This window comes from Perissodus microlepis, chromosome 15 (genome assembly GCF_051167445.1).
Source record: "Perissodus microlepis isolate ML-2025 ecotype Zambia chromosome 15, ASM5116744v1, whole genome shotgun sequence".
NCBI classification, from domain to species: Eukaryota; Metazoa; Chordata; class Actinopteri; order Cichliformes; family Cichlidae; genus Perissodus; species Perissodus microlepis.
In genome coordinates this window covers 13,202,373-13,228,605 of record NC_140475.1, presented here as the reverse complement: position 1 = coordinate 13,228,605, position 26,233 = coordinate 13,202,373, and the positions used below count along the sequence as shown (strand labels likewise).

The window sequence follows — 26,233 nt, the reverse complement described above, 5'->3', positions numbered from 1 at the left end:
AGAAAAAAAGACAGTTTGTTTTTTTAGTGCAGGATTAGTGTATTTACAGCTTCCCTTTCTCGCTGACCTACATAAGACCTTCGCCACATTTCCTTTAAAATCAAGTATTCTTGATGCAAGCCTATACGTGCACATAACCCCCTGCAAACCCAGAATGTACACATATAGGCACACAGATACATATATACATGCACACACATACACACAGGCACTACGGAGAGCAGGGAGATACAAGGTGATTCCATAACACCGCCAACAATTCCTCGGGAGATGAGCACTTGTGATAGGCGCTGAAAAGAAACTGCAGGGCACTGTACGGAATATAAAATAAGGAACTTTTCCACAGTCTGCTCTTGGAAACGAATCTGTTCTTTGGAGGGTTTTGCTAATGCTTGCATGTTTGCATTGCATCAACAGTTCTGTACTTGGTGCCATTTGGCTTTGAGCATGAACGCCTGTCTTCCAGAAGGCTGAAGACTGTGTTGAAATAGGCAACATATCAAAAGATGAAAAAGAAAGAAAAAAACAACCGAGAAGGACGGATGCAATCTGTTAAATTTTTCCTCTCAACTTCTCATGATAAAACTAAAGAGGAAAAATTCTGACACTGGTGGCAAAATAAAATGAAATTTGCATTATTGAAGTGCAACATAAGTGTTGAAGCTTTGCAGCACTATGGCGTTCCATTCTCTTCCATTAATCTACCAATATTCCATGGCTGTGAAGGCCTATTTATAGACCAGGGGATGATTAAGTGGTGAAGCTCTGTGCCACAAAGGGAACCAAGCTCATTTTCTTTTTCCTTCCTCTCTCTTCTTTGTGTATTCTCTTCCTACTTCTCCCTCTCTCTTTCTATCCCTCTGTGCCCTAGTCTTCTTTCCTATCGTCTCATTCTTTCTCTCTGCGCTCCTCTTTTCCATGAGCTTATATATTATATACCCAACTTTCATTCATATACTTTAGTTTAGCTGTCATTAAAATTATGTTAGACTCAAGGGGTAAGGATAAGTCCTTTAATTTCTTTTTTTTTTTTTCATTGGGCATTTGACAAAAGGATTTACAGCAGTGTTAATTGTTATGAGGCTTCACAGCAAAGACTGACAGGCTTAACAAGAGAGGATGGAGCTCAGTTCTATATGTTTCCATTGCTAAGGCAAGCTGGCTCAAGAATGAAAAGTGTTTTTAGTTAAAAGTAGAGGAAGAACATTTGTGCAGAGAGCTGCTTGCAAGGTGTCCTTGAGTGGAAGTAGAGCAATGCACAGGGTAAAGGGTTAAGCTCATTTTCATGTGTGCAGACATGATTAATGGAGGAAAGGAAAGGAAAGGAAAGGAAAGGAAAGGAAAGGAAAGGAAAGGAAAGGAAAGGAAAGGAAAGGAAAGGAAAGGGAATGACCTCACCCAGTTTAGGACCAGCCTCGTTTCATCGTTTCCAGAAGAGCAAGGACATAAATGAGCTCAAACCCTCCTCCGTGCTTCCACACACTCCAGCTACTGGTCCATATCCAGATTTTTCCCTGCATTTACAGAGGCTTGGATAACAGCATTTTTGTGAAGAGTGGGCTTAGTGCAGAGCTGTAAATACTGATGACCTCAATAACACCCATTTGCCTATTAAAACCACTCAAAATATTTGTAGAAGGAGGTGAAAATGGACTATTTGAATATGCTGAAATGATACTTATTATGCCAGAAGTAGATTTATTTTTAATGCAATAAAAATGGATTCTGTGTTAGAAATTAACCATAAAAAGTGCAGTCATTTATATCATACATATTGAATATCAAAGCTTATGTGACAGAAACAAGACATCATATTTGTCCTCATCAGAAATGTCTTTTTCTCACTAACTGCAAGAGTTTGGGACTGAAAATAGCAACATTTAATGCATCTGAAAGCATCTCAGCATCCTTAAATCTAGAACAGCTCTTTGCAATCACCTAACAGCCGGAGCTTGTATTTAAAGACCAATTTGTTACACTATTTAGAATTTCTGTTTATTTGTCTAATATATTTTGGTATAGCTGCAGTCTTGGCAACCCATGAAAACACTTTAGCTGTACAAGGCAGTCCATGTACGTTGAGTTATTTTTAATAAATCCTTAACCAGGCAATTTGATAATTCCCAAATCCATCTGTCAAATAGCATTTAATTTAAAGACACAAATTTATCACATTCATGGCGGTGTAAATTTGATTAGTCCTGAATTATGTATAAATGAATAGCTCTGCCTCCATCCCTAGACTCCTTGGGATGTCAGACCCCAACTTTAAATCCCTCTCACCAAAGCAATATGAGCCTGAAAAGCTATTAGAGCATGACTCCTGAGAGATGAACAAGACAAAAGCGTTATGCCTGTACCTCCACGTAAGGTGCGAACAATACCAGGCTATTTTCACTCTGACAAGCCATATTAGTCGTGCCAGCTTTTGCCTGCTGGCAACTCCGACGTGATAGCTGTCTGGGACATTTTGTTTCCAGTCACAGTAGCTGATCCCTTGATTAAAAACATTGAATGCTGAGAGCGTGTTATCCCTGTTTGGAGTTTCTGATCCTGGGTGTCTCAGGCGACTGCTGGGCTTTCTCATCCCCAGCGGCAACAGCTGATCCCAGGAACTTTAAGGACGCAGAGTGGATTGCATTACTGAGGTGGAAGTCAAAACATACCAGAAGTGTTTGCCTGTCATAACCCTTCGCTGAAAAAAAAAGAAAAATTCTGGTGTGTAAGCTGATTTCTAATGAGGAAATAGATGCATTGTTACCCAACTTTCACTGCAGTATCTTTAAGACAGCAAACGGTCTTTGTAAAAGTTATTTTTTCCCCCGCATCACACCCTATGGCCTGAAACAGATTTATATTATGTGGTGACATAATGTTAGCTTGGTGGCATTCATGTTCATGGGTGGTTTCCGTGTCTCTTTTGTCAATGGCTTATAAAATGGCAAGAATTACACCGCTCCCCAATGAGTTACGACTAGGCACCAAGAGAGCTCATTAACAAAGGCCCAGATGCACACGACTCACCAATGTGTGTCCAATCTTTGTTTACACTATCACATTTGGCTTTGAAAGGCCCTCCACTTACACCCATTCATGGGCATCAGAGATGGAGATGTCTTTGGAGAAAGGGAAGTTTATTGGAGGCTTTCCTGTAACAGAATGCAAAGCCTTATGAGTTCCTCTCATATTCTCCAGTCTCCTTCTCTGCAGGCAAACCCTTGGCACTGACTAGCCCAATAGGGAAAGTCACTTTTTGCAAGCATTGCCAAGATTTCTATTTGAAAGCCAAAATGTGTAGGCAGACAGATGCATCTGTCCACATTCTGTCTGTTCCTCTCTTTCAAACTTTCCTCACTGGCTCTCACTATCTCTCTCTCTCTCACACACACATGCATATGCACACACATCCACTCGCTCACACAGGGGGCTGTTTCCTCATCGTTCACACTGAGAAATGCCCTGTAAGGATGTCCTTATCCTGCAAACCAGACTCTGCTGGATGCTATATAATAACAACTCCAGCCATCCACCATCCAATCAGCCAGGCTCACTGCTGTGGGTGCGCGCGTGTGTCTGTGAATATGCATGATTTTTTTTCTCTCCCTAAGATCTGAAACCACAGCGCACAGAAAGGATTTATTTTTCCTGACAAGATATAAACAACTCATACAAAATCAATTTTAAAAAGGAAAATATTTATTCATTTACAATTGTTTGTGGTCGGATAGAGGCTACTGTGTGAGGAATTTCAGCTGAGAACCATAAATATTACCACAATGATACATTAAAAAACAGTCCATGGTGAGCACAAGGATGGATAGAGGTGGATTATGCAGCAGGAGAAGTCTGAGAATTTTCTGTGGACATTTGGACTTTCTTGCTCTGGAAAAAGTGGGGCATCTTTTCCACTAATTATGGGATGAATCCAAGCTGACTACAACTGCTACAAACCAATATTTCAAACCAAAAATGTGTTAAATAAACTGTATTTGAGTTATTAATGAAGCATTCCTTTTAAGTGGCACAATGAATCATAATCTGTAATGTTTCAATGGATATTAAATCTCTATGGCAATATGAACTATAATGTTTCATTAGTATAGCCTTGATTAATCTTTTCTGCACTTATGATGTTTTTTTTTTTTTTAAATAAACATGTGAAGCATATGGATCCAGAGTTATATTTAATATATTATGTTTTAAGCCTCTTTAAAGGTCTAATCAGGCACATGTGATTCAACACTGGGTGCGCACTGGAAGACTACAGTCAGGTGCTCATTAATCCAAACATCTAATCAAACGTGGTACCGGCTCAGTGGATTCGGGCATGTAGACATGGTCAAGAGGATCTTCTGAAGGAAGGAGCTGAGCATTAGAATGAACTGGGATTTAATTAACTGTGAATGGGACATGCTTGATAGTGCTAGACAGGCTGGTCTAAGTATTATAAAAACTGCTGATCTACTGGGATTGTTCCACACAGCCAGAGAGTGGTGTGAAAAAGAGAACCTATCCAGCGAGTAGCAGTTTTCTGTGAGAAAATGTCCTGATGATGTCAAAGGTCAGTGGAGAATGGCCAGGCTGCTTGGAGCTAATAAGAAGGCAACAGTAACTCAAATAACCATTCATTACAACCAAGGCATTCAGAAGAGCTAAAAACATCAAACCTTGGAGCAGAAAGTGAACACTGGGTGCTGTTCCTGCCAGCTAAGAACAGGAAACTGAGACTACAATTCACACTGACTCACCAAAACTGGCCAACAGAAGATTGGAAAACCATTGCTTGGTCTGATGAGTCTTGATTTCTACAGCATCATTTAGATGGTAGGGTCAGAATTTGATGTAAACTATGTGAAAGGATGGCTCCATCCTGCCTTTTCTCAATGGTTCAAGGTACTAGTGTTGATGTAATGGAGTTGGGGATATTTTCTTGGCACACTTAGTACAAAATGAGCATTGTTTATACACCATAGCCTACCTGACTATTGCTGCTGAAGATGTCTTTCCCTTTATAACCACAGTGGGAATCATCTCAAAATGACACTGGTACTCAGATCGTCTCCACAGTCATCAGATCTCAATCCACTAGAGCACATTTGGGATGTGGTAGAATGGGAAGATTGACATCCTGGATGTGTAGTCGACACATCTGCAGTAACTTTGTGATGTTATGATATCAATATGGAGCAAAATCTCTGAGGAATGTTTCCAGCATCTTTGTATAATCTACAAAAAAAAAAATCAAAGCCCCAAATAAAAAAAAAAACATCTGAAGGCAAAAAGAGGTCCAACCCAGTACTACCAAGGTGTACCTAATAAAGTGACTGTTAAATGTATACACCACAGTGAATGTATGCTGGTGAATGTGTACATTATATTTTGAGTTACTTTAAAAGAAAGTAAGAACATTTCTAATGCCTCAGTCACAATTAAGTGACTCAGTAGGCCGTGACTGTGAACCAGTGTGCACGAGAGCACAGCCCCGGAGCTGCTGAGCTAAACAAAAATGTTTCTGTTAATGTTTCTGATTACACCTGCGCTTTTCCTTATCTTAAGTCATCTTCTCTATAAAAGACCCATATTGTGAAAATCAAGGTTACAATCACAATGGAGGTGTAGAGGCTGAAATTATTGTGGCAATAACCTCTATTGATTACGACTGTCATTTTACATTGCAGTATAAATGCACTAATATGGTAGGACTGCATTACTACAAAAGCACTGTTTAAATCATTGCATTTGAACCACTGTAAAAAGAAATCAATAAATAGGAAAAAAAATGCATGATTCAAAACATAGCATCATACACCAGAACTGAGAAAAAATAAATGCAGAAATGGAGCTTTGATTTTAAAATTTCTTTATTGTTTATATTTCAGCAACAGCAGCTCTTAGATATTGTGACTTTCATTCTAATGGGTTTCTTGGGGTGGTGGTTAACAGATTCACCTTACACTTTGTCTCGTCTCTGGTTTGAGACCAGAATGACACACAAACCAAGATTCAGAGGGTTTAAGCTACTATACTCCTTGTGCCAATCCCAAGTTTGGATAAATGGGAGAGCTGTGTCAGGAAAGGCATCTGTGTCAAATCAAATATGCATATCCATCCACTGTGGCGACCCCTTGGGAAATAAGGGTGCAGCCGAAAGGACCCAGATAATGTGTTTCTTAACCTCTACCAGGACTCTTTAAGAGTGGTGCACTCAGTGCTTATTGGGTATTTGACATTTCTTCAAACTACTTTTAAGGTTGAACAGCACCAAATAATTATTATTGATCACACCATCATTAGGGTAACTTCTAACACAGACTACCATTTTGTGCCTGGTAATTCAGCATTTATGGACGGGTAACAAATTCAAGGAAAAGCCTGAGTGCTTAAAACCCACAGTGAGGTGATTCACTTATTCTGTTATGCTGGAGGGAGCACCGTGCTGACATGTTTGGGGTCCACTAGTCACTCAGTACAAAGTTGTTCTGAGTGATCACCTTCATCCTGAAATGAAACATTTCCATTCTGATAAGAGGGGTCTGTGCTAGGATGACACAGTGCTCATTCATAGGATAAGAGGGGGAGTAACAGAAGGGTTTGATGAGTTGGAAAATGATGTGAATCGTATGCTGTGGTCTTTGCCCTCATCAGGTCTCAGCTCAGTGAAAAGCTTTAAGGGTGATTTCGGACAGACATGTTAGACAGCCCTCTCTCCACCACCTTCATAGAAACACCAGTGACTTAGAAAAATGGTATTCTATTCCTCCTGTGAAGCTCTACCTAAACTGTGGTGGTGGCATGTGGTGACCTAACACATCGATTAGACACTTGATTTTTCCTTCAATTTGCCACATGTCTACAAATATTGTTAGGCTGTTAGCTTCTTTTATCAATTTAATAACAGAACCACTATTGTCACCTAAGATAGTCAAGTATCCATACTATACCAAGACAGTTTTGGGGTCCAGTGGTTACAAAATAAGACGCTAAATGGCCTGCGTATAATAACCTGACTGGGCAGTGGCACTGTCTGCTACTTATGACTAACTAAGGAGACTTCCTCATGCCTACTTTATTTTCATTAACCAATAATGAAATAACTTTAATGTTGACTCACAGATAATATGTAATATGACTCATAATTGGACATTAAATGTTACTTGGTTTTAGCTTCAGTACTTGCACAATAAAATTGTGTCTTAAATAGGCTCAAATATATCATCAAGCCTTTGGGTTATAACCCAAGTGCTATGTGCTTTTGTTTACAAATGTTCTCTAGCTTCATACAAATAGCTTTGGCAGTTGTTTATGTTGTTACGTGATACTTTTGACAACTGATTTTGCACTTCATATAATCCTTACATGATTATCAGCATATTAAATTAAATAGTTTATTATATATTATGCATGGCATACGCTACTTATGAAATTGCCTACCTTTGCAATCAATTACCTGCAAATAGAAGAATCTTGCCTCCCAGGTTTTTGCCAGACAGTTTGAACAATAACATTTTTAAATGATCATGCTCTAAAGTTAAACTAGTCATGCAGCAGTTTTGTCTCTTATTCTAACGAAACTGCGACTGAAACTGAACACCTTAGGGTGCGCATCACCTTCATGAAGTGCACCCAACAGGGCAGGCGGGCTAATGTCAGGATCACTGCTCTGTGTGCAGTTCAGTTTAATGGAATCAAAATTTAATTAACGCTGCCTATTTAAAATATTTTGAGCAAAAATTGAGCATACAATATATAATTCATGAAGGCACTACTCACACAGTCTAACTGCATGAAAATTCATGCAGTCTAACTTCATTAGGGTGCATTAATTTTAGTTTCTATAAAGGTATTGAATAGAGTGGCGGATGAGTACAAATTTGATTTTCAAATTATTCTGAGCTGCTGTACCATTAGTTATTCTACAGGGTACAGAGCATTTAGTTATTTGTGACGATCTATCATGGCACATTACCACAACGGGCACAAATTGACCATAGTTCTCAACTATAGTTGCACTGAGTAAATTACCATGCCATTATTGAAAGTAATATGGCAGATAGAAGTTACAGATGGCTGTCACATTATAAAGTCAGAGCGCAGTACCAGAAGTAAGTCTGCCTGAGTCTAGTTGCCGTGGGGGGGGATTTGTGGGCATCCATCAGCACTAACTGGAAGTGACAGTGTGCAGAGAGGTCCTAATTACTGTCTCACTTGACTAATTGTCGCCTCTGAAGAATGTATTCCCCACTGAGATCCCACCTCATTGACAATACTGCTCAAGACATATAGACCAGGGCTGGCTTCCCCGCGCTCAAAGGAAGTGGCCACAAATGGGAAATGTAAACACAGTACACAGCAAACTCAGTGCTACTGTCGCTGACAAAAAAAGAACAGGTTCAAATCATCTTTGTGAGTTCCAATGAAGAAAGAGTATGTGTTCCTTGTAGGGGCCCTTGTGTGGCTCGCCAGAGTGTTAGTTACAGTCATCAATTGAGACCATTGTTGCCTTTCTGGAGCCAACCATGTTAAAATAACTTGGGGTATTCAAAATAATGCAGTAGAGATGAGTCTTTAGTGCTGGGCTACTAAACTGAATGAATGTCTTCTCTTTCAAGGTCTTACCATTCAAAGTGCATCAGCTTCTCGTTTCCATGGTTTCCCCTCTCTGCGCCAATGCTATCTTTCCACCACTATGCCTGCGCGGGAGAGAGCGAGAGGGGGAGAGAGAAAGCGAGGGAGAGAGAGAGAGAAAGAGAGAGAGAATGACAGAGGGCTTTCAGCAGTGGTTATCTCTCCTTTGCATAAAGTCCCCTTTGCATTACTCAGTGCATGAATGGCGTTTGAATAAACACACCAGCCAGCTCATATGGAACCCTCCACGGGTTACAAGCGAGTGGGTGTGTATAAACTCATCTAATTTGTGGTCTTCTTCAAAAATGACAAGGTTTGATCATAGATGGAAGAAAGTACATTTCCCAAATGGCACAAGGGTATTTTCCTATTAGTCACAACAAGCTAAAGGAGCAAGAGTCATTTAACATCATAATGTGGCAATTATTTGATATTCCCATCTCCTTTCCCCTTTTATAACTGGTTCACACACAGTTATCTCCACCTGAGCGGCTTTCAGGGAAGTGAAAAAGGGTGTTAACCTGAGACATCTAATTGAAAACGAAGATCAAGATCAACACAGAACGCATTAATCTAGTGCAGTGAAAATTGTATGTTTGCCCATGCATTCCCTGTGTTCGGGCTTAAAATATTATTTATATTCTTGATTAGAAAATTAAGTCGCAATCATTTCTTGCTGCATTAATTTGCATGCATTGAGTGAGGAGGTACCTGAGGACTTAACGCATTTGCAACGCCTTAGTATTAGGCCAGAGGGCGCTTTAATTTTAAAAGGAAAACAGCGTGCCTGTCAGTTGATGTCTTCTCTGGGAGCTCAATAAGCATTCCTTTCATGCTGTGTGAAGCTCTACTGACTTATATGGAAACCCTGAATTTCTCCATAATTATGCTAATGGTCCAGATGGTAGCATCACGAGTGCCATTCTCTTTGATATTCTCACACTGCAGAGGGCTGGTGTGCAGACCCACGCAAACCAACACACGCTCAAAGTCAGTGTTCACACCACCTACTTGAGCCCATGTAAATTAATTCGCGGATCCTTTAGCTGAAAAAAGCCCACTCGTCACTATTAAATGCATGTGCTTGTATTTGTTTTGGGGATTTGGCAATTCTTGTAAAGTACAATAGAGTCGCACTTCAACAAAAGGCGGGTGTAGGTGTCAGTATGCTTTATTTATCTACACATTTGCTCATGATTTACTACGATTTTTACAGTCTAATAAAAAGAACAATAAACGGCGATGTGAGTGCACTTCAAGAACATTTCAGTGACATTTGTGAAGGTTGAAAAAAAAAGCATGCCAAGGTCATACACTGTAGGGCCATGCATAAATATTCTAGCGAATTTTATTTTAGAGTCCCCCCCTTTAACCACACACTCGCGCACAAACATACACATACGCGCGCACAGGCCAGCCATTCACTCACTCGAGCCACACAATAACTGTGTTCATCCAGGCTTGGACTCTGGTGGCGCCCATCAAAGAGCTCCTTTCACATCTCCGTGGGGATTAAATGGGACCTCCACCCTTTCTGGGCGGCTGTGCGCCGTTCTACCTATACCTCCAGCTGATGCACTGGCCCATGAAGAACTGCCCATTTGGGGCGGATGCTGATAAGGTGCATGTAGTGTTAAATCAACAGCACAGGCCTATACGCAAGAGCTGCAGATATCCATCTTCTCGGTGCAATGCATAGCATAGGATAGAGGCTGTTTTGAACCCGTTAATCAGATAGAAACGCGATATGCTCAGCAGATATTGGATGTCTTTCCCCGTGAAATTTAACCAGCGGTGGAGTCTTTGTGTGTATGACGCACACACCTTCACTTCGGAGGATGGCTCGCACTTGAGAACAGTCTGTTGCTGGAAGGCTTTCAAGTCTAAAGTGGAGTTATTTGCATAGGTTAAATATTCGTGCCTTTCAGCAGCTTCTGTCGATATTACGGATTTGCTGTTCTGCCAATTTTAATTCCTTTCATTCCACTCCTCCCACATTTCTGGAATGATGGTGAAAATTGTCGGAAGGTTGATGCTTGAAATCCCGTAAAAGAGCTTCTGAAAGGGAAGTCACGAATGACAAAACACAAAGTGGGCCCACATATCCCACTGGGGTGCAAAGGAGGAGGGGGGGGGGGGAATCAGTGCAAAGCTATCCTGCTGACATCACATCGCTTGTGCACGGTGCATGGCCATTTAGAGCGGTGTATAAGCTTTACAGTGTTTTCTTTATCTGCCGAATTCAGCAAAAATACCTGAAGTGCTAAATCACTGCTGGTTGTTTGAACCCCGAGTAAGATTGCTGCTTATTTCTTTGACTAGACTGTCTCTGGCCGTGGTGCTGAAGAGAGATCAAGCGGAAACGTACTAATCGAGTGTTAAATAGAGTTAACATTTGCCCTTTATCACATGCCACTTCGGTTACAAGATAATTTAATTTGATCAGTGGCATAACTTTGTTTGATAATTATATAGTCCAGAGCCTCCTGTCTCAGATTTACTTTGCCTTTATGCGTGCATTCAAACCTGGTAGTGATTTGAACTGGTTGCAAAAGTTAGCTACCATTACCGTGTGCACTTTAACGATTGCACATTTATAGACACACCTATAAATGCCTGCGAACTTGGTGGGCAAGTTATGAGAGGAAACTGGGAAACAGCTGCCCAGAAACGTGGTACGAAGAGAGAATTAAAGTTTTACACTGCTAGCTTTCAATTATTTTTCTCCCTTATTCCGCCATTCCATCCCTCGCTCTATCTCCCTCCTCCCTGCTCGGCATGTCTCTCCGTCTTTCTATCTGTAGTCTATCTCCATCTCCCCTTTCTCCCCTTCTCTCTCAGTCGCGCTCACTCTCTCTCGCTCTCTGTTGCGCGTTCACAATACTAACCTTGGCTCGACGTCAGAGCCTGTGCAGCAGTGCAGTATAATGGGAGCGCAAGGAACCCAGAGCGCCTCATAGGGGGGTGCATATCGCTGCTGTATCCTCTGCTTGGCGCTGTCTAGCTCCTTTCCAACCCACTCCAGTTCCTCACCTATAGCCCATGCTTGGGCTCCCTCCTCCCCACTGGATCCGTACCCTTCGACATGGATGTCCCGCCGTCCCGCGACCCCGAGGATTGCTGTTTCTTGGCGCAGTGAAGAAGGAAGAGGAGAACGGGAAGGGGAAGGAATCATGCCGGGACTGCTAATGGATTTAGGGAAAGCGCAAGTGACCATGCCGTGATCTTGCGCATCCAGGGCCGCCGTTACCCTGCCTTGCCCAACAACCGTAGAAGAATTACGAGGGAATCGAACCCGCGCACCGAGGGGAATAACCACTGTGCATTTTTTTAAAACAACATGAAGATTACCTCCCATCATCTGATGATAACCAGTCTTGCTTTCAGGTCCAACCTCAGGCTGATCCCGCTTCTGCTGCTGTTTCTTGGTTACTCTCGCGGGATGCCACACGTTTTAAGATTTGGTAAGTAATCTGTTTATAACAATGTATCATCGACGTTACGATGTCTAATCACAACAACTACTCATAAGATTGGCCACAGCGGCACGACACATTGGCGGGATGCAGGCTGTGGAGATATTTTTTGTCCCACTTTTGTCACGTTTTCCGTTAAGAGTTTGCAAATAATATCGTCTGCACTTTGAAAATCGCGTTTAGCCAGGCGAATATTTTATAGTGTGCCTTTATAATGTCACTGTATTTCGTAACAGTGTCTTCGTGGGGTTTTACTCAGTGCTTCATACGATCAGCGACGAATGACGCTTTCCAATGAACTTGAAATCACCGTTACAGTAACTCTGGACGCTTAAAGGCAGGAGTAGTCTATGCAACAGTTCACGGCTATGAAGCTCACCACCAGAGCCTCCGCTTAAATCTCCTCACCCTGCATCCTGAATCATCCCGTAGGTCTTTTAAACTGCTGACTCTCCAGCACATCCTCTGCAGTGAATGTTTACATGTAACCATTAGCTTGCTTTCCGAGAGTGGATCAATTATTGATCTGTGAAAAGTGTCGATCAATGCGCCGGGAAACGGGCTACTTTATATCCGAAATCAGAGCGAAGAGCTTCCCATCAAGGAATTCCCACGGTTTTGCTTAATTCACACGGTTATTGCCATTTAAACAGATACTTGCTTGTTTCCAGTGCTCACTGGATGTGCCCTTACCCAACACCGTGTCTCAGATTAGCTGTGTAATTCGGTAGTCTAAAAGTTGAGGCACTCCTTTAAAAAAAATCTCCCGGTGAGTTAATTAGACACTTTAAAAGGATTAAAGAAGTAATTCTTCAACACTTGCCACTACGGCGAATTTTCCCCGGTACATAACTTCAAAACAGTGCCATTAACGCCTGTGTTCCTGTCTGAAAGTCACTAAATCGCAGCCTCCCATGGCTTCCTCTGATGCTTAATTAGATCCGTCTCAGGGTGGCTCTTTCTGCCGCTCTCTGTTGCATTTACAGAGAACATCTTGGAGTGACAGGGGAGCCGCCACGACAGCGGATGTCATCAAGTGTTGACAACACATCCTTACAATCCCCAGTTCTCCTGAGGGTCCTGTTTAAGAGTCAGGCCGCGTCCGCAAGAGCCGCCGCTATGGCAACGGGATGTGCTTGTCTTCCTGCTTCTTCCTTAGCAAGACGCGCGATTTCCCGTCTCGCGTGTTCCCTGACAGACGCCGGGCGTCTATTCAGTAATCCTCGGAGGACGGTAAAGTCCTTGCACTGGCTAATAGCAAAGTTTTCAAGGCGGCAAATAATATCGAACATTCCCAAGAGACAAAATCCAGATATCATTCTGACCATGGTTACCGCTTTATGCATATTTATAGTTCGTGTGTGCGTGTTTTATCAGTGCAAAGGTTAGACGTGTACCTCCCCATACCAAAGATGTCGCCTGTGCTGACAAGCTGGATCTGTAAGGCATCTGGTATCAGCAAGACAGACAGAACCATGTAAGATAAGAGGTGTTTCGTGTCACTGGGATCTTTTGCCCTGGGTGAACCAATGCTTGATATTTTCTCCTTCTTCTGGTGGAAGTGACAGTCAGAGCGCCTGGCACGCGTCTACGAGCCGGGGCTCTGTCCGTGGTCCTGAACAAGCGCTTGTTTAGTCGCACGGACTTGGCAGCACGGCCGCCTGTTGCTGAACAACTCTTCCTTTTCACAACACACTGATACACCTTCTATAAACAACTTAGTCTTTGTTTTTTGTTTTTTTTGTTTGTTTTTTTATGCACTATAATATCTGTCATTCAAGCGCCACACACTCTCTATTGTAAAATGGCTCCATTTTCTGCACTGTAATTCATTCTCCTTAGAAAAATAAGTTTATGTGTCTGTATTTGCTTCTGAAAGAGTCGAGTTTCCTAAAGAGAAATGTAGTTAAAAATAGAGATTTATGTATCAGCTTATATAAAAAATAACACAACATGTCAGTCATGCATGCACACGGGAGAATTACAAATCCCTTTAAAGACATTAGAGTCCATCCAGTACATTTCTTGTCCTGGAGGATGTGCTTACTCAGCAGATAATCCCAGCTGCTCCTGCAGAAGGCTGGCTAAATGAGGAGGTCAGCTCCCCTGGGTCCGTCTGTTCCTTTCCTGCCCCAAGATCCCTTTTGCCCAGACAGGCGGCTCACATTGTAAAAACCACTGTTCTCCTGTCAGGCTGAGACCTCTACACAAAGACACACTGTAACACTACGGCATAGTCAACCTTTTGCATTCATAGCTCCAGTCTCACCATGTAGAGCGACAAGTGTCGGAGGAGAAAGAAAAAAAAAAAACAGTGTTCAGGCCACCAGCTGCAGGCAAATATGCTGAGCCCATTCCCATACTGAGTTGAGTTATTATGTTCAGTGTTCCTCATTTATAAATCTTACAGGTAATTTATTTAGGTAGATGCAGAAAATAGAGCCAGCCCATACAAGTTGTAATAAAAAACCTCTTGAGGAAAGATTCTCTCTTCATTACTACTTCACATTTGCCTTCTGGGAGCACTGAATTACACTTTTTTTTAGCTACTGATGTTGCTAAGGGTCTTTGGGATAGAGAACAAAATGTTTCTGTCGTTTAATTTTCTTTTTCCACCCTTACAATGAAGGCTGCGCACATAAATATGCAAAATGCCCGTTTTGAATATAATCTGAAACACAACTGCTTAAAATACATAAAATTCCAATTGTGTAGAAACATCTGAACCAGCTTCCTGAAATAATTAAATAGCTTAGTGTCAGACGCTTCTAAAGCTCAGTTTTTCTCACTCACAGATGGCCTGTTAAAATTCAGTGAAGTGGAAATTCAATGTTTTCTTTCAAATCTGTCCCATAACCCGAAGGATCTCATTTTATTTTTTTATTTTTTCCATGCAAATAACATTTTGTGCATGATCCTATTTAGCTGCCCCCAAATGTTCTGTCACACAAGCAGTGAGTCATCACATCTGCTATTCCAACCCAGATGACTTTGACTTACAGACCCGCATGTTATTCTAAAAATAAAGAAATTCAATTGGAGAAATATCAACAGTGAAACTGAGACCGCCTTTTAATTCTGATGGGTCGGTCTGTGACTGTGAGGTTGAGTGATAACCTTATCACTGCCATTTGGAAGCAGCGCTGGCAGATGCAGTGTGTCCCTGGGCTGTCAACTCCTGCTGAAAGCATTGTTGACTCAGAGATACTCATTTCATTTGTTTATTTCCTGCTTATACTTATATTTCCCCAGTACAGACGTGTGGGAATATTTATGACTAAAACACAACATTCTTTTTCATTTTGGAAAGGAAATCAAGCTTTTTTTTTTCCAGTCCACTGGCAAAAGACACAATCCCCTCGGGTAGAAGAGAAGTTTATCTAACTCCTTCCACAATGCTGTGCCAGAATATAGGCTCTTTTTTGGGTGTCTAATATTTAAACCGCTTTATCCCCTCATGGTGGTAAAATTAGAAGGTTGTTGAAAACGAGCAAGGATAGAGAGAACACATTCAATGGGAGTTTGTGGTTAATTGACTTTATTTGCTTTTGCTTTCTGCCAGCCTGAATTATCAGCATACTGGAGTTTAGTTTAGGATTGCAGGAATTATGGCTAACACCCTGTGCCCTGGCCCACTGCCAGCATGTTCACAGCAAACATATTTAAAATGGGCACAAAGCTGCTTAAAATATTCACGTGTCACTTGACCCCCATCAAAGCTTATAGAAATATGAAACTATCTCTGCTCGCAAATGATTTCCATGGTATAAAAATACCCACCGTGGGTTTCAAGAACAAAGAGGAGATCTGTCTTACATTAGCATGCAGCACCACACATGGGCTTGAAGCAGAGAACTATCTAGATGGATTTCTAAAACATGTTTACAGTCCAGAGTCTTTGAAGGTCTTGCTGTCATGCCTCAGTTACAAAAGGCTCAATGGTGATTAATTCAGGGTACATATTTCTTGCCATTTTGAAATGGCAAATATCTTTGAGGTATGAAATTAGTTTTTTTTTTCTTAGCATTAAGTCCTTTTCTTTTTCTTTTTCTTTTTTTGAGGTTTACCAGCAACTTTTGAAAAGATTATTTACATTGAAGGAGGCTTTAGCTGATTGACCTTGTTTGCAATGTAATCCTTTCTTGCATAACAGCCTCTTTTAACACAGTCTGCTTTTATTTATTTATTTTTTTGTTGAAAATCAAACAGAATAAATCTGAGACCTGTGCTCCTTTACTTCCCAGCGCAAGGCTTGCCTTATGTATCGGCTTTCATTATTCACAGTCTGTCACTCTTTGTCGTTGTCACTCAGGGATTTTGCTGGGTATCAGAAGGGTTAGAGGTTATATGTGCAATTGCTCTGTGAAACTGTCCCTTGAGAAGAGCCTACAGCACGTCTTGCTGCTGTGGCTCGGAGCTGACTGAAGGTCGGAGCTGAAAGCACTCACAGGGAATAATTTTTTCTTTTGCATCTTTTAATACATGTGGGACTGTCCTTCTCGCTATCTCACCAAGGGAGCTGGAAGTAAATTTGAAGTCACTGAGAGGTGTAAGAAAAACAAGAGTGTTTGTTAGAGAGGAAAAGAGAGAGAAAGAGAGAGTCTGTGTAAAGTGTGAGTGAGATGAAAAAACAGTGAGTGTTGAGGCGTATACAGAGTAAAGATAGATTAGTTTGCCTCAGAGCGGTCCACTCTCAGCCCACTCTCAGTTGTGGTCTTTTATTATGGTTTTTTGATGGCTTCTATGAAGAGAGACGGAAAGGACAGTAGAGTATGTGGAAATGTAGTGGGAGGCCAGGAGTCATGCACTGCATCTCTGAATAAATGTCAGCAGTATCATATTAGCAAGTTGAAAATTTGCCTGGGACTGCAGATATGCATGAAATAGCTTTTATAGGAGTGAAAAACTGAAAATAGGTTGGTAACACAAATGTCCTTGTAGTTCCTTAGAAGAACTAAAACCCAAAATGTGTTTTCATTAGCCAGTCGTGTGGACATGTTGGGTTTGTCTCCACTTCAAATAGACTATAAAATAGTGTGAATCAATAAAAATCAGCATGCTGGGTTGCTTCGTTGAATATTGATAAAGGAAGGAAAACTGGCAGCATAGCAAATAAGGAGTGCCAAATCCCGGATGTCCCCTTTTCGTGTATCACAGGTTACCATCTGTGAGAAATCAAACATGAATATTACAAAATAAAAAGCAAATGTGTGCTCAAAGCAGAATATGAGGGATTGTGCTAATATTGCATTGTGCTGGGAACTAATGACTTAAACAGCCACAAGCAGCAGCAGCTTGAGCAGGACCACATGGTTTTGAAGTGTTCCACGCTTCTGAACTGGCTGTACTTCCAGTGTTGTCACAGGAGACCACTCAGGAGCAGGAACAACATGTCATGTTTTGTGTTTTACTGTAACAGGAGGTAAAAGGTGCAAGATCTTTACCTTTATACTAGCTCAAGTGCACTAATTGCCTTTTAAGTGATTGCTTAATAGAAAGAAAATAAAACCTGGCTTGTCACCTGTTTATTATGGTAAGATGGCAACGGGGCTAATTGAGAGTAAATGTTTACAGTGTATTTGTTGTATGATTAATGCATTAAGACAGTCTCTGATTACCTTTTGTTGGTCGTGGTTTTTTTGTTTTTTTGCTGAAGGGCTTGTTTACCAATATGTACTCATAGTTTTAGTGTTTTAAAGCTGTGCCTTAAGTTGAGGCAGTCAGATGTGAATTTCAAACACACAGATCAGGTAAACATTTCTGAAGGCATATATGCCATAAACGATAGCATTGACGTCCAAACTACATGGGATTCTGAAGTCAATCGATTGCAGAAAGCCCTCCGGCTGTGTTGGCTATGATGCAAGGCACCGAACAGGTCAGGATGTGGTGATTCACCTTCATTTCCAGCCAGCTGAATAAAGGAATAAAAGAAGGAGCGGAGCTATGGGTTGAAGGAGAGAAAGCAAAATTCGGGCTCCCATTGATAGCATAGAATGTCAGATGTATGAACATTTCTCTGTGTGAACCAAGGACACAGGGGGAAATGGGCTCTGTGGGAGGACATATTGAGGCAGGCTTACTTAAAATCATGTTCTTTGAACCAGCATGACGCTCCATTGTCAAGGCTGCACAAGGGCTATGCAAAATGCCTCCCCCTGCAATGTTGAATTTATTTTTTCTCTGCTTTCACTCAGAGGGTTTGTAAGTGTTTGGTTAGCTTTCTGATGTTGTTTTGATGACAGTTTTGAATGAAAAGATGAGATTAGACATATGTGAGGGGGGAAAAAACCACAACAGTATAGGAGAGCCTAAGAATTATTAAATAAAGCAAAATAAACCACAGAGTTTGCAAAAGCATTTGATGAGGCTTTAATAAGATAAGATAAGGCTTTAATGCTACCTGGCTTGGCTGCAGTAGGTTTTGATTGTGTTCTGCTGTTTGTCATCCACGCTCAGAGACAATCCAATTGAAATGACCTACTAAATCTGGCCCTTCTCCAAACATAACAGTGGACTGGAATAGGCTTGGTTTGATATTCCCATCTTGCGCAATTTATTTTAAGAGCCTGAAGAGACATAATGAAGCCAATTGCTTCCATTTCTCTTACACAGCTTCCCATGAGATATACCCACAGCTTTTTAAAAATGACAAAGAACCCTGAATTTGCTACCCAACAGAGTTCGATTGAATGTGGGAAATGGTGAAATTACCTTAAAAAAAAGAAGCAGCAGATCAGGAGAAAGATTAAAGCAGGAGCCTTCATTTTTCACCCATTTCACCTCTTTAGCCTTTTTGCTTTTATCCTGAAAAGATGTTTTCTTATTTAGTTTGAAAAACTACACAACTGCACATATTTGAGGAGCTTTGCTTTTTAATCTGCTTTTTTTTTTATCACTTGCCCTCTGGCTATTTTCCTGCTAAAGTCAGTGTGCGAGTCTCTTTCATTTCTTTCTCTCTTTGCTACTGCGCAGCTGCCTGTGTTTGCAGAACAAGCAAGACAAATTGACACACCTTTGCAGCAAAGTGTACCTGTAGCTCTGATTATCAGCTAGCTTGTGTACAACAGTGGCTGATGGGAGGCTGATGAACCCAAACTAGGAGCTGACATTTTCCTGCCCTGTGGCTGAGGGAGAGAGGAGGGGTGCAGGTGTCCGTTCGGGTCTAATGCACCATCCATTCAGTCGTTTAATTGAGTGTCTTTTATCTGCCTCCGGTGACCTCTTTTATTCTCAATTTCTCCCTCTTCGTTTCCTTCCCTCATCTATTTTTTCTGTGCCCCACTCAGCTCTCTCTTCTTCTGTCTCTCTCTTTTCTTCCCAAGTCAAAATTCCTCTTTTTGCTTGTTTGACAGCACACCGATCTACCTGCATCTAGCTCTGACTTTAGACATAATGGCCTGCTGTTTTCTAAACCAATCTGATGGGCTGTGAGGAGACAGTATCATGCTGAGGTGCACTTTCAGCATCGAATTAATATCCAGAAAATAGACTTTTCTGTCCATTTTCCTGTTATTTTCTCCATTTCTTTCCTTTTGTCCTTCACTGCCCTTCCTCTCCATGTCGTCTTTGTTTCCCCTTTGGCTTTCAGCTTGTCTGCTTGTCATTCCTCTACTTTGTTCTGTCTCACTGCGATCAAACCTTACTTCTCCCTGTCTCCTGATCTCAGCGTCCTTGCACACAATGATGAAAATCCCCGTACTTTGGCATACAAAGTCGAAACCTCAATTTCAAAGCAAGGAATACCTTTTCAGTCTAATATTTTTATTTTCGTACACCCAGTCTGGAAAAAGAACATTGTATTTGGGCTTTTATCACCATTTAAATTGTGCCCAACATATAGAGCATATGCTATCATTATTACCTCTACACTCTCCATTTCATTTTCACAGCAGAAATAGCTCTGGTTAACTAATATAGATATACTGCAGAGGAAAAACACTCTTGTTTTAACGCATTGCAACCCAATAGCTGTTAGTGCTGTTAATGCAATCTTTGTCCGAACATCCACTTATCCACTGCACGTGTGTTTTTCTTTCTTTTTTTCCCTCAATATCTTTTTGGCTTGTTAAAGTTTCCAGGCATCCATGTCATTATCTCCCTGAAAACAATAATGCCCTTCTTTGCAAAGATCTCTAAATTTATGAAGATTAAAAATTATTATAATTAGATTCAGTAAATCCAGCGAACGGGCTCTTTTTTCTACCCTTCTCCATCGCCCTGTGAAAGCCCAACTGTTAGAATTAAAGAGCTGCCTCCTGAATTAATTCTTGACCTTTGCCTCTAACGGGAGATAACATCTGCCCTTCTACAAGAAAGAAAGTCTAATTTACTAGCCATTTTGTTCAAAATTACATTGGTAAGGGTGTAATACAGGGCCATTTTGATGAACAAGAGAACAGTGCGAATTAGAATGAGTGCAGCAAAAGGAGCAAGGAGGACAATAGACTCTCATATAATTTGCCGAGACTTAATTGCTGCATTATAAATTGAACTTCTTTTTGGCTCTGCACCAGGGCTGGATACATATGATAAGTGTTATATGTGTTGTAAGTTAAGGCTATCCTGTTAAAATATTCTCCCTATATCGGAGTGTTTTTAGCGCCTGAAATGAAATGTTAAGAAATGGTGCGATAGTGAGATGAGTGTCTTAACACCCTGCTTTTTGGCAAGTATGCTGGAGACAGTTAGAAATCCCTATGCTTAACTTTTAAGACTGTGAGATTACTGTTAGTCAAGTTCTTATCTATATTTATTTTGTTGAGCAATACAGCTTGAGGGCTGAAGTATCCAGGGACGCTCAACACACCCAATCCATCCTGCATTACGCTTCCCAGTTGCGATGCCGTAAATGGCGATATTATCACAGTGGGGAAAATTAATATAAACCAAGGATGCACATGCATGGTCACAATGTTCTCCAGGCTTGACTCCTTTAGCCTGCAGTGGATAATTAGCATCTCTCACACGTGCTTAGGCTTGATTAAAACTCAGTTTACAGTGAGCAGTGCTGTGAGGTCGCCATCTGTCACCTGCCGAGGCCACCATGAAATGTACTCTAGTCTGAGGGAGTGAGAAAGACCCTGTGTGTGTGTTTGTGTGGGTTTGTTTCATAGAGTAGAGAAAAAGATGAGGCATACGAAGAGAAATGGCAAAGACAGGTGAGGCATGAAGCAGCAGGAAACATTCTATTAAATAAGTTGCGCTGCTCAGTCCCTATGGCCTGTATATTAGACACAAATCACATATTTTCTGTGTGGGCAGAAAAAGTGTCTGACTGCACTTTTGAGATTTGTATTATTTACGTGAACTGCATAACCTTGTGACTGCAGTTTTAGGAATGCTCATGTTTATACATGGAATTCAGATGGGAAGTCTGAGAGCTCTAAGGCTCATAAAACCTACAGTGTGTGAAAGCCACTGTATTTTTCCCCAAATGCATGTGCATTAGTCAAATAAGACTTTTTGTTTTACCCCCCTCTAAAATACAGAATAAAAATACAATGCTGCAGCTGTAATATAAAGTACATCACAACTGCAAAGTGTATTATTGTTCTGATGATGATGAACCGAAGACATTTACATACCTCACCACAAAATGTGGAAACAATGCACATAGACTTTTTTTCCCCCACAAATAAATAAATAAATCTTATTTCCATAGTATCCTGAATATTTCATGGTATACCCTGGAACAGTTGGGCAGGTGGGAAGAATGCATTAAAAAATCATGCTGCAGCAATGAGGGGGCCAAGCACCTCACCGAGACATAGTTTTCACAACCTTGGTAAGGGTTGCCGAGTCTGTACACCAAGTTTGGTGTTAACACACTTGCTGAGATATGATCTTCTTTCTTGGGATGTACTGCTCCGATTTTTTCCATTTCTGATACGATACAGAAACCTTGGCTTCAGGTAGCTGCTGATACCACGTACTGCTCCGGAACCAGTGTTAAATTAGTAAGCTTTTCTCCTCACTGTGAGGCTGGGAATCTTTTATATGTAAGGCAGCATCCGAGCTCAACATGAAGATTGCATTGCAAACTTTATAAAATATAATAAAATAAAATACGACAAATAAGTACATGAAAGAATGTAAATTTACTGAATTGGTATTCATTAGTGAAATGCTAAATTACACAAGCCAATGAAAAGTTACAAAAGAAAATTACCAGTGTAATTAAAGCTTCTCATTGGTGCATCCCTACATATCTTTACAGATTTTGATTGGCTGTAATGCTTGGTAATGTAATGTTTAAAATCCAGATACTCCATTTAAAAAAAAAAAAAAAAAGGATTTGAAAATAATCCTCTACTTGATCCAAGGAGACCAGTGACCATATTTTGTCAATTTAGCATAGGTAACCAAAGTTATGTGCATAAGTGCACCTCCAACTTTGGCTTGTTCATGGCCCTCAAAGCACAGACGTTAAGATAGTAGACAGTTCCCAGTAAGGATGGTGAATTTCACAATGTTTTGCCATGACAGAACTGACTCCAATGGCAGCAAAAGAGGAAGATGTGATCATGTACATAAGAAAACGTAGAAGCCCAATTTAATCCAAAGCACTGTTGCCTGTCACCCAATAAACTCCCAGTCTCTGTATCTGTCACAGAGGCGAGAAAAAAAAAAGCCTTTCAATGTTCCCCACAGAGAAACAACATAAAGACAACTGAAAGCTATTTGCCTGCGAAGAGTGAAAATGACTCCTCTTCCCGAGGCACCACTGAATGATGCCTCAGCAAGAGCTCAAAGGTGTTACCACCTGTGTACATCTCATATTACAACAACCATAATGTCTTTTGTTGTGTACCTCTGATGATTTGTGTGTAGCAGAAGTGTCAGCAGATATTTTTTGAAATACCTCTCATCTAACCATCCCCATGGAAAATAGGGAATTGTCATTAGATTGTTTTAAACCATTTTTAATATGTTCTGATATACATACAGTTCTGATAATATATAAAATATTAATGTAGCCCAAAATGTAATTATCTCCTCTTGTTCTGTAATGTTAATAAATCATTTTGGGGTAAAAAATGATTTCTCTGCATGCCTGTTTGGGAAGAGATTCTCACTGGGGGTGTGAGTGTGCAGTGTGGGAAACAGATTTGTGATACTAACTGAAATTTTAAAGCAATTTAAAAAAAATAAAGTAACCATTATTAGTATTAAACTCCTTTGTGACCTTTTTATGGGTTTATAAGGAGCTTTTTAACAAGCTTCGTAGCATGTATCTATGTGAGCGTGTTTGGTCATACAGCAAAACATCCACAGAACGTGTTTCTTTAGGGAGGTTGTGCAATCTCAAGTGCAGGCACATATTTTCTGTGAATAGTCAGAATGTGTGTGTGCACCCTTATATGCCTATGTGTGCAGGCGAGTGTGAGCACTTAGTGCTTATACATCTTATTTTCACAGTAGTTGGTATTTCTTTTCAGTTGCTTTCACAATTCGAGAGCAGTGAAGAGGCTGGAAACCGCTAGCAGACAGAAGTCATTTAGGAATTCAGCAATTCAAGGCCTGTGGAAGTGTACTCACAGTTTGGCACAATTAGTACCAAAAGGGGTCCCTGCTTGACAAATTAGCACACAAAATGTCAGCCGGTAGTTTAGCACATCCACAATAAGCCCTTGCAAATTAGCACATACTTTGAGGAGGGAGCTGGCACATTATTATGAATAGAGAGAGCCTAGCAAATTAGCACATCTGTTGCCAGCGCCTGGAATTAATACATGTTATATGATCACTGGTTTCCCACTTGGAGCCGGGTCAGGGATGAGGGCCATGGCACACATTCTAATTGAAGACAGTATGTGCTCATTATAAGAGATTGATGAAATTGATCTTTTTGCAATGGATAAGCTCATTATTACTCTGAGTTCAGCTCAAGTTAGGCATCTATGCTGCAGGCGGGAGCTATAAATTCTCTCATCAGCCACATTTTCCTTGTACTCAGTGGATTCTTGCATGACAGCTTTGTTTAGTTTCAATCTTCGAAGTGCGTGATTGTGTCTGTTTGCACTTGTATGTTCAAGTGTGTGACTCACTCTGAGTCTTAGCATCCAGCAGTGGCAGGTGACAGTCCAGCCCAGTGTCAAGAGGCTTTAAGGTGACAGGAGTGATTCTATTCTGGAGAAAACAGCAACAAGCCAGACAAGCTAGATAAAAACTGTTGTTCACACACAATACCTCCTATGGGTTTCATCTTCAGCTTCGAACGGGTTAGCTGATTATAGATTTGTTTTTTATTGATTGGTAGTACTTGTTTTTTTCCCTTATTTTTCATGCTGTATATCATATTCTGTTTTAACTATGCTTGGTACTTTTGCAGTGAATGTGCATTCCTGATTTTGTGCCACCAGTGACGAACGTCACAGTTATTTTGATTCACCTAAACGTATTGACTTATCAATCTCTGGCAACCCCTCATCATCTAGTCCTTGATTCGGAGTTATATTTAGGAGCTGCTCATTAACAGCTCGTTAATTATCAGGTCGCTGCTGATTCCTTCCTCATTTGTTCCTCAGCTACATTTCACATGTTGCCTGCATCACACTCTAAAGTGCTACTCTTGGGCTCACTAGACACAACCAAAAATGTATTGAGCATCTTTCTAAACACAATATTGTTTTATTAGCTAGTTTTACAGTTGTCCTCTGTCTTGCTCTTTCAGTATTAATGCTCATCAAGATAATAAGACCATAAAGGATGTAGTTGCCAAACAATGCATTGGCATGTATAGTCTTGGCTACAAAATGTTTAAACACAGCATGCACACAGACTAAAATAGTGAAGAATGTCACACCTCCAAAAGCAATGAATATTTACAAGAAGTATTTGACAAATAAGCCGACATCCTGCAGTGATCCAAATAGTTATAATTTTTGTACAGACTGCAGAAGATTTTTTGTATGATAGGCTGTCATAACACGAGAGCGCTTCCTGCAGAGTTTGAGTATCCTGTGTGCTGGTCAGATTTTCAGGGATCTTCAGGTCGAGATAGAATTGGCTCTTGTGTGGCATAGGAAGGTCAGTCATCAGCTCTAAGAAGGGGAGCTTCAGATTAATGACCAGGGGCGGCGAATCTCTGCAGGCCTTCATGCATCATCTCCCATTCACCGCCAAACATGTCAGGGTGCGCTCCCACTGGGAATTTCAGGGATATTTATGGAGCGTTTCCATCACTTTTGCCTCCTGCCTGTTGCACTGATCAGCTCTGGCTGAAAGATGGAGGAAGGAAGAAACGGGCCAGCGGGTTAGGGTGTGGTAGATGTTGGGGTGTGGTGGGTGGAGGTCTTGCAGCCAGACTGAAGGCTTTCATGCGCATACCTGGGCCATTTGCCTTAGCAACGCGGTTGCTCGCATGTTGCCATGGCAGCCACCCGACTGCCCACTGCCATCCTGCAGCTGCACTGCTGGTCATTAGTCACAGAGACAGGTCGTACACACTATCACAATGCCCTTCCTCCACCAATCAGCTCCTCACATGCCAAAAGTGCCGGTGCCTCTCAGCCATAGCATAGCTGCATGAGTCGCCATGGCAACATATCTAACTCCCATCTCTCATTGTACAAGAGCATCCTTCAGTAGAGAGAGCTAATTGTGCTAAATGTATTTTCAATCACAGTTTGCAATGCTTCACAAGTGCTCACAATTCAACAAAATAATAAAAAAAAGAAGTCTTAGCTTTAATCTTTGTTCTGAACAGCATGTGATCAGCAGATAGACTTTACTGAATGTGATTTTCAAGGTTGTCTGTTACTAGTGTTTTTCAAGTATGCCCTTCAGATGTACTTTTTCTGTGTACAGAAGTTAATTTAGAACAAACTTAACTTCTGAGAGATATTAAGCCAGTGAGCAAGTTATTGCATGAATTGTAATCCAAAATACACTTCATTAACAGTGATAAAACATTAAAAGGGAGGAAAGTATACAGACACCCTCCCGCATTACGCTTTGGTCTTGACTTTCCACTCAGTCTTTCTCTCTTTCTTTCAGTGACACACAGGCACACACATATCCAAGCACACTGAAACACTCCGATCAGCGGGCCCTGTTTTCTCGTCAGAGTGATTATCCAGCTCATAACTCACTCAGAGCTTTCATTTGCACCATAATTCAAACCAATC

The 26,233-nt window shown here is 41.0% G+C and overlaps 1 protein-coding gene across 2 annotated transcripts in view; it reads left to right on the top strand.

Annotated features, from left to right (window-relative positions):
- Positions 1-11,458: 11,458 nt before the first annotated feature.
- LOC146371860 (glutamate receptor ionotropic, kainate 2-like) overlaps positions 11,459-26,233 on the top strand; it is a 64,726-nt gene continuing 49,951 nt past the window's right edge. The window contains exon 1 of one of the 2 annotated variants that reach the window (XM_084954187.1): positions 11,459-12,089. In XM_084954187.1, coding sequence (XP_084810313.1) covers positions 11,966-12,089 — 124 coding nt within the window. In that variant the 5' untranslated portion in view covers positions 11,459-11,965. The remainder of the gene's footprint in view (positions 12,090-26,233) is intronic. The other variant, XM_084954188.1, reaches the window with a different exon arrangement.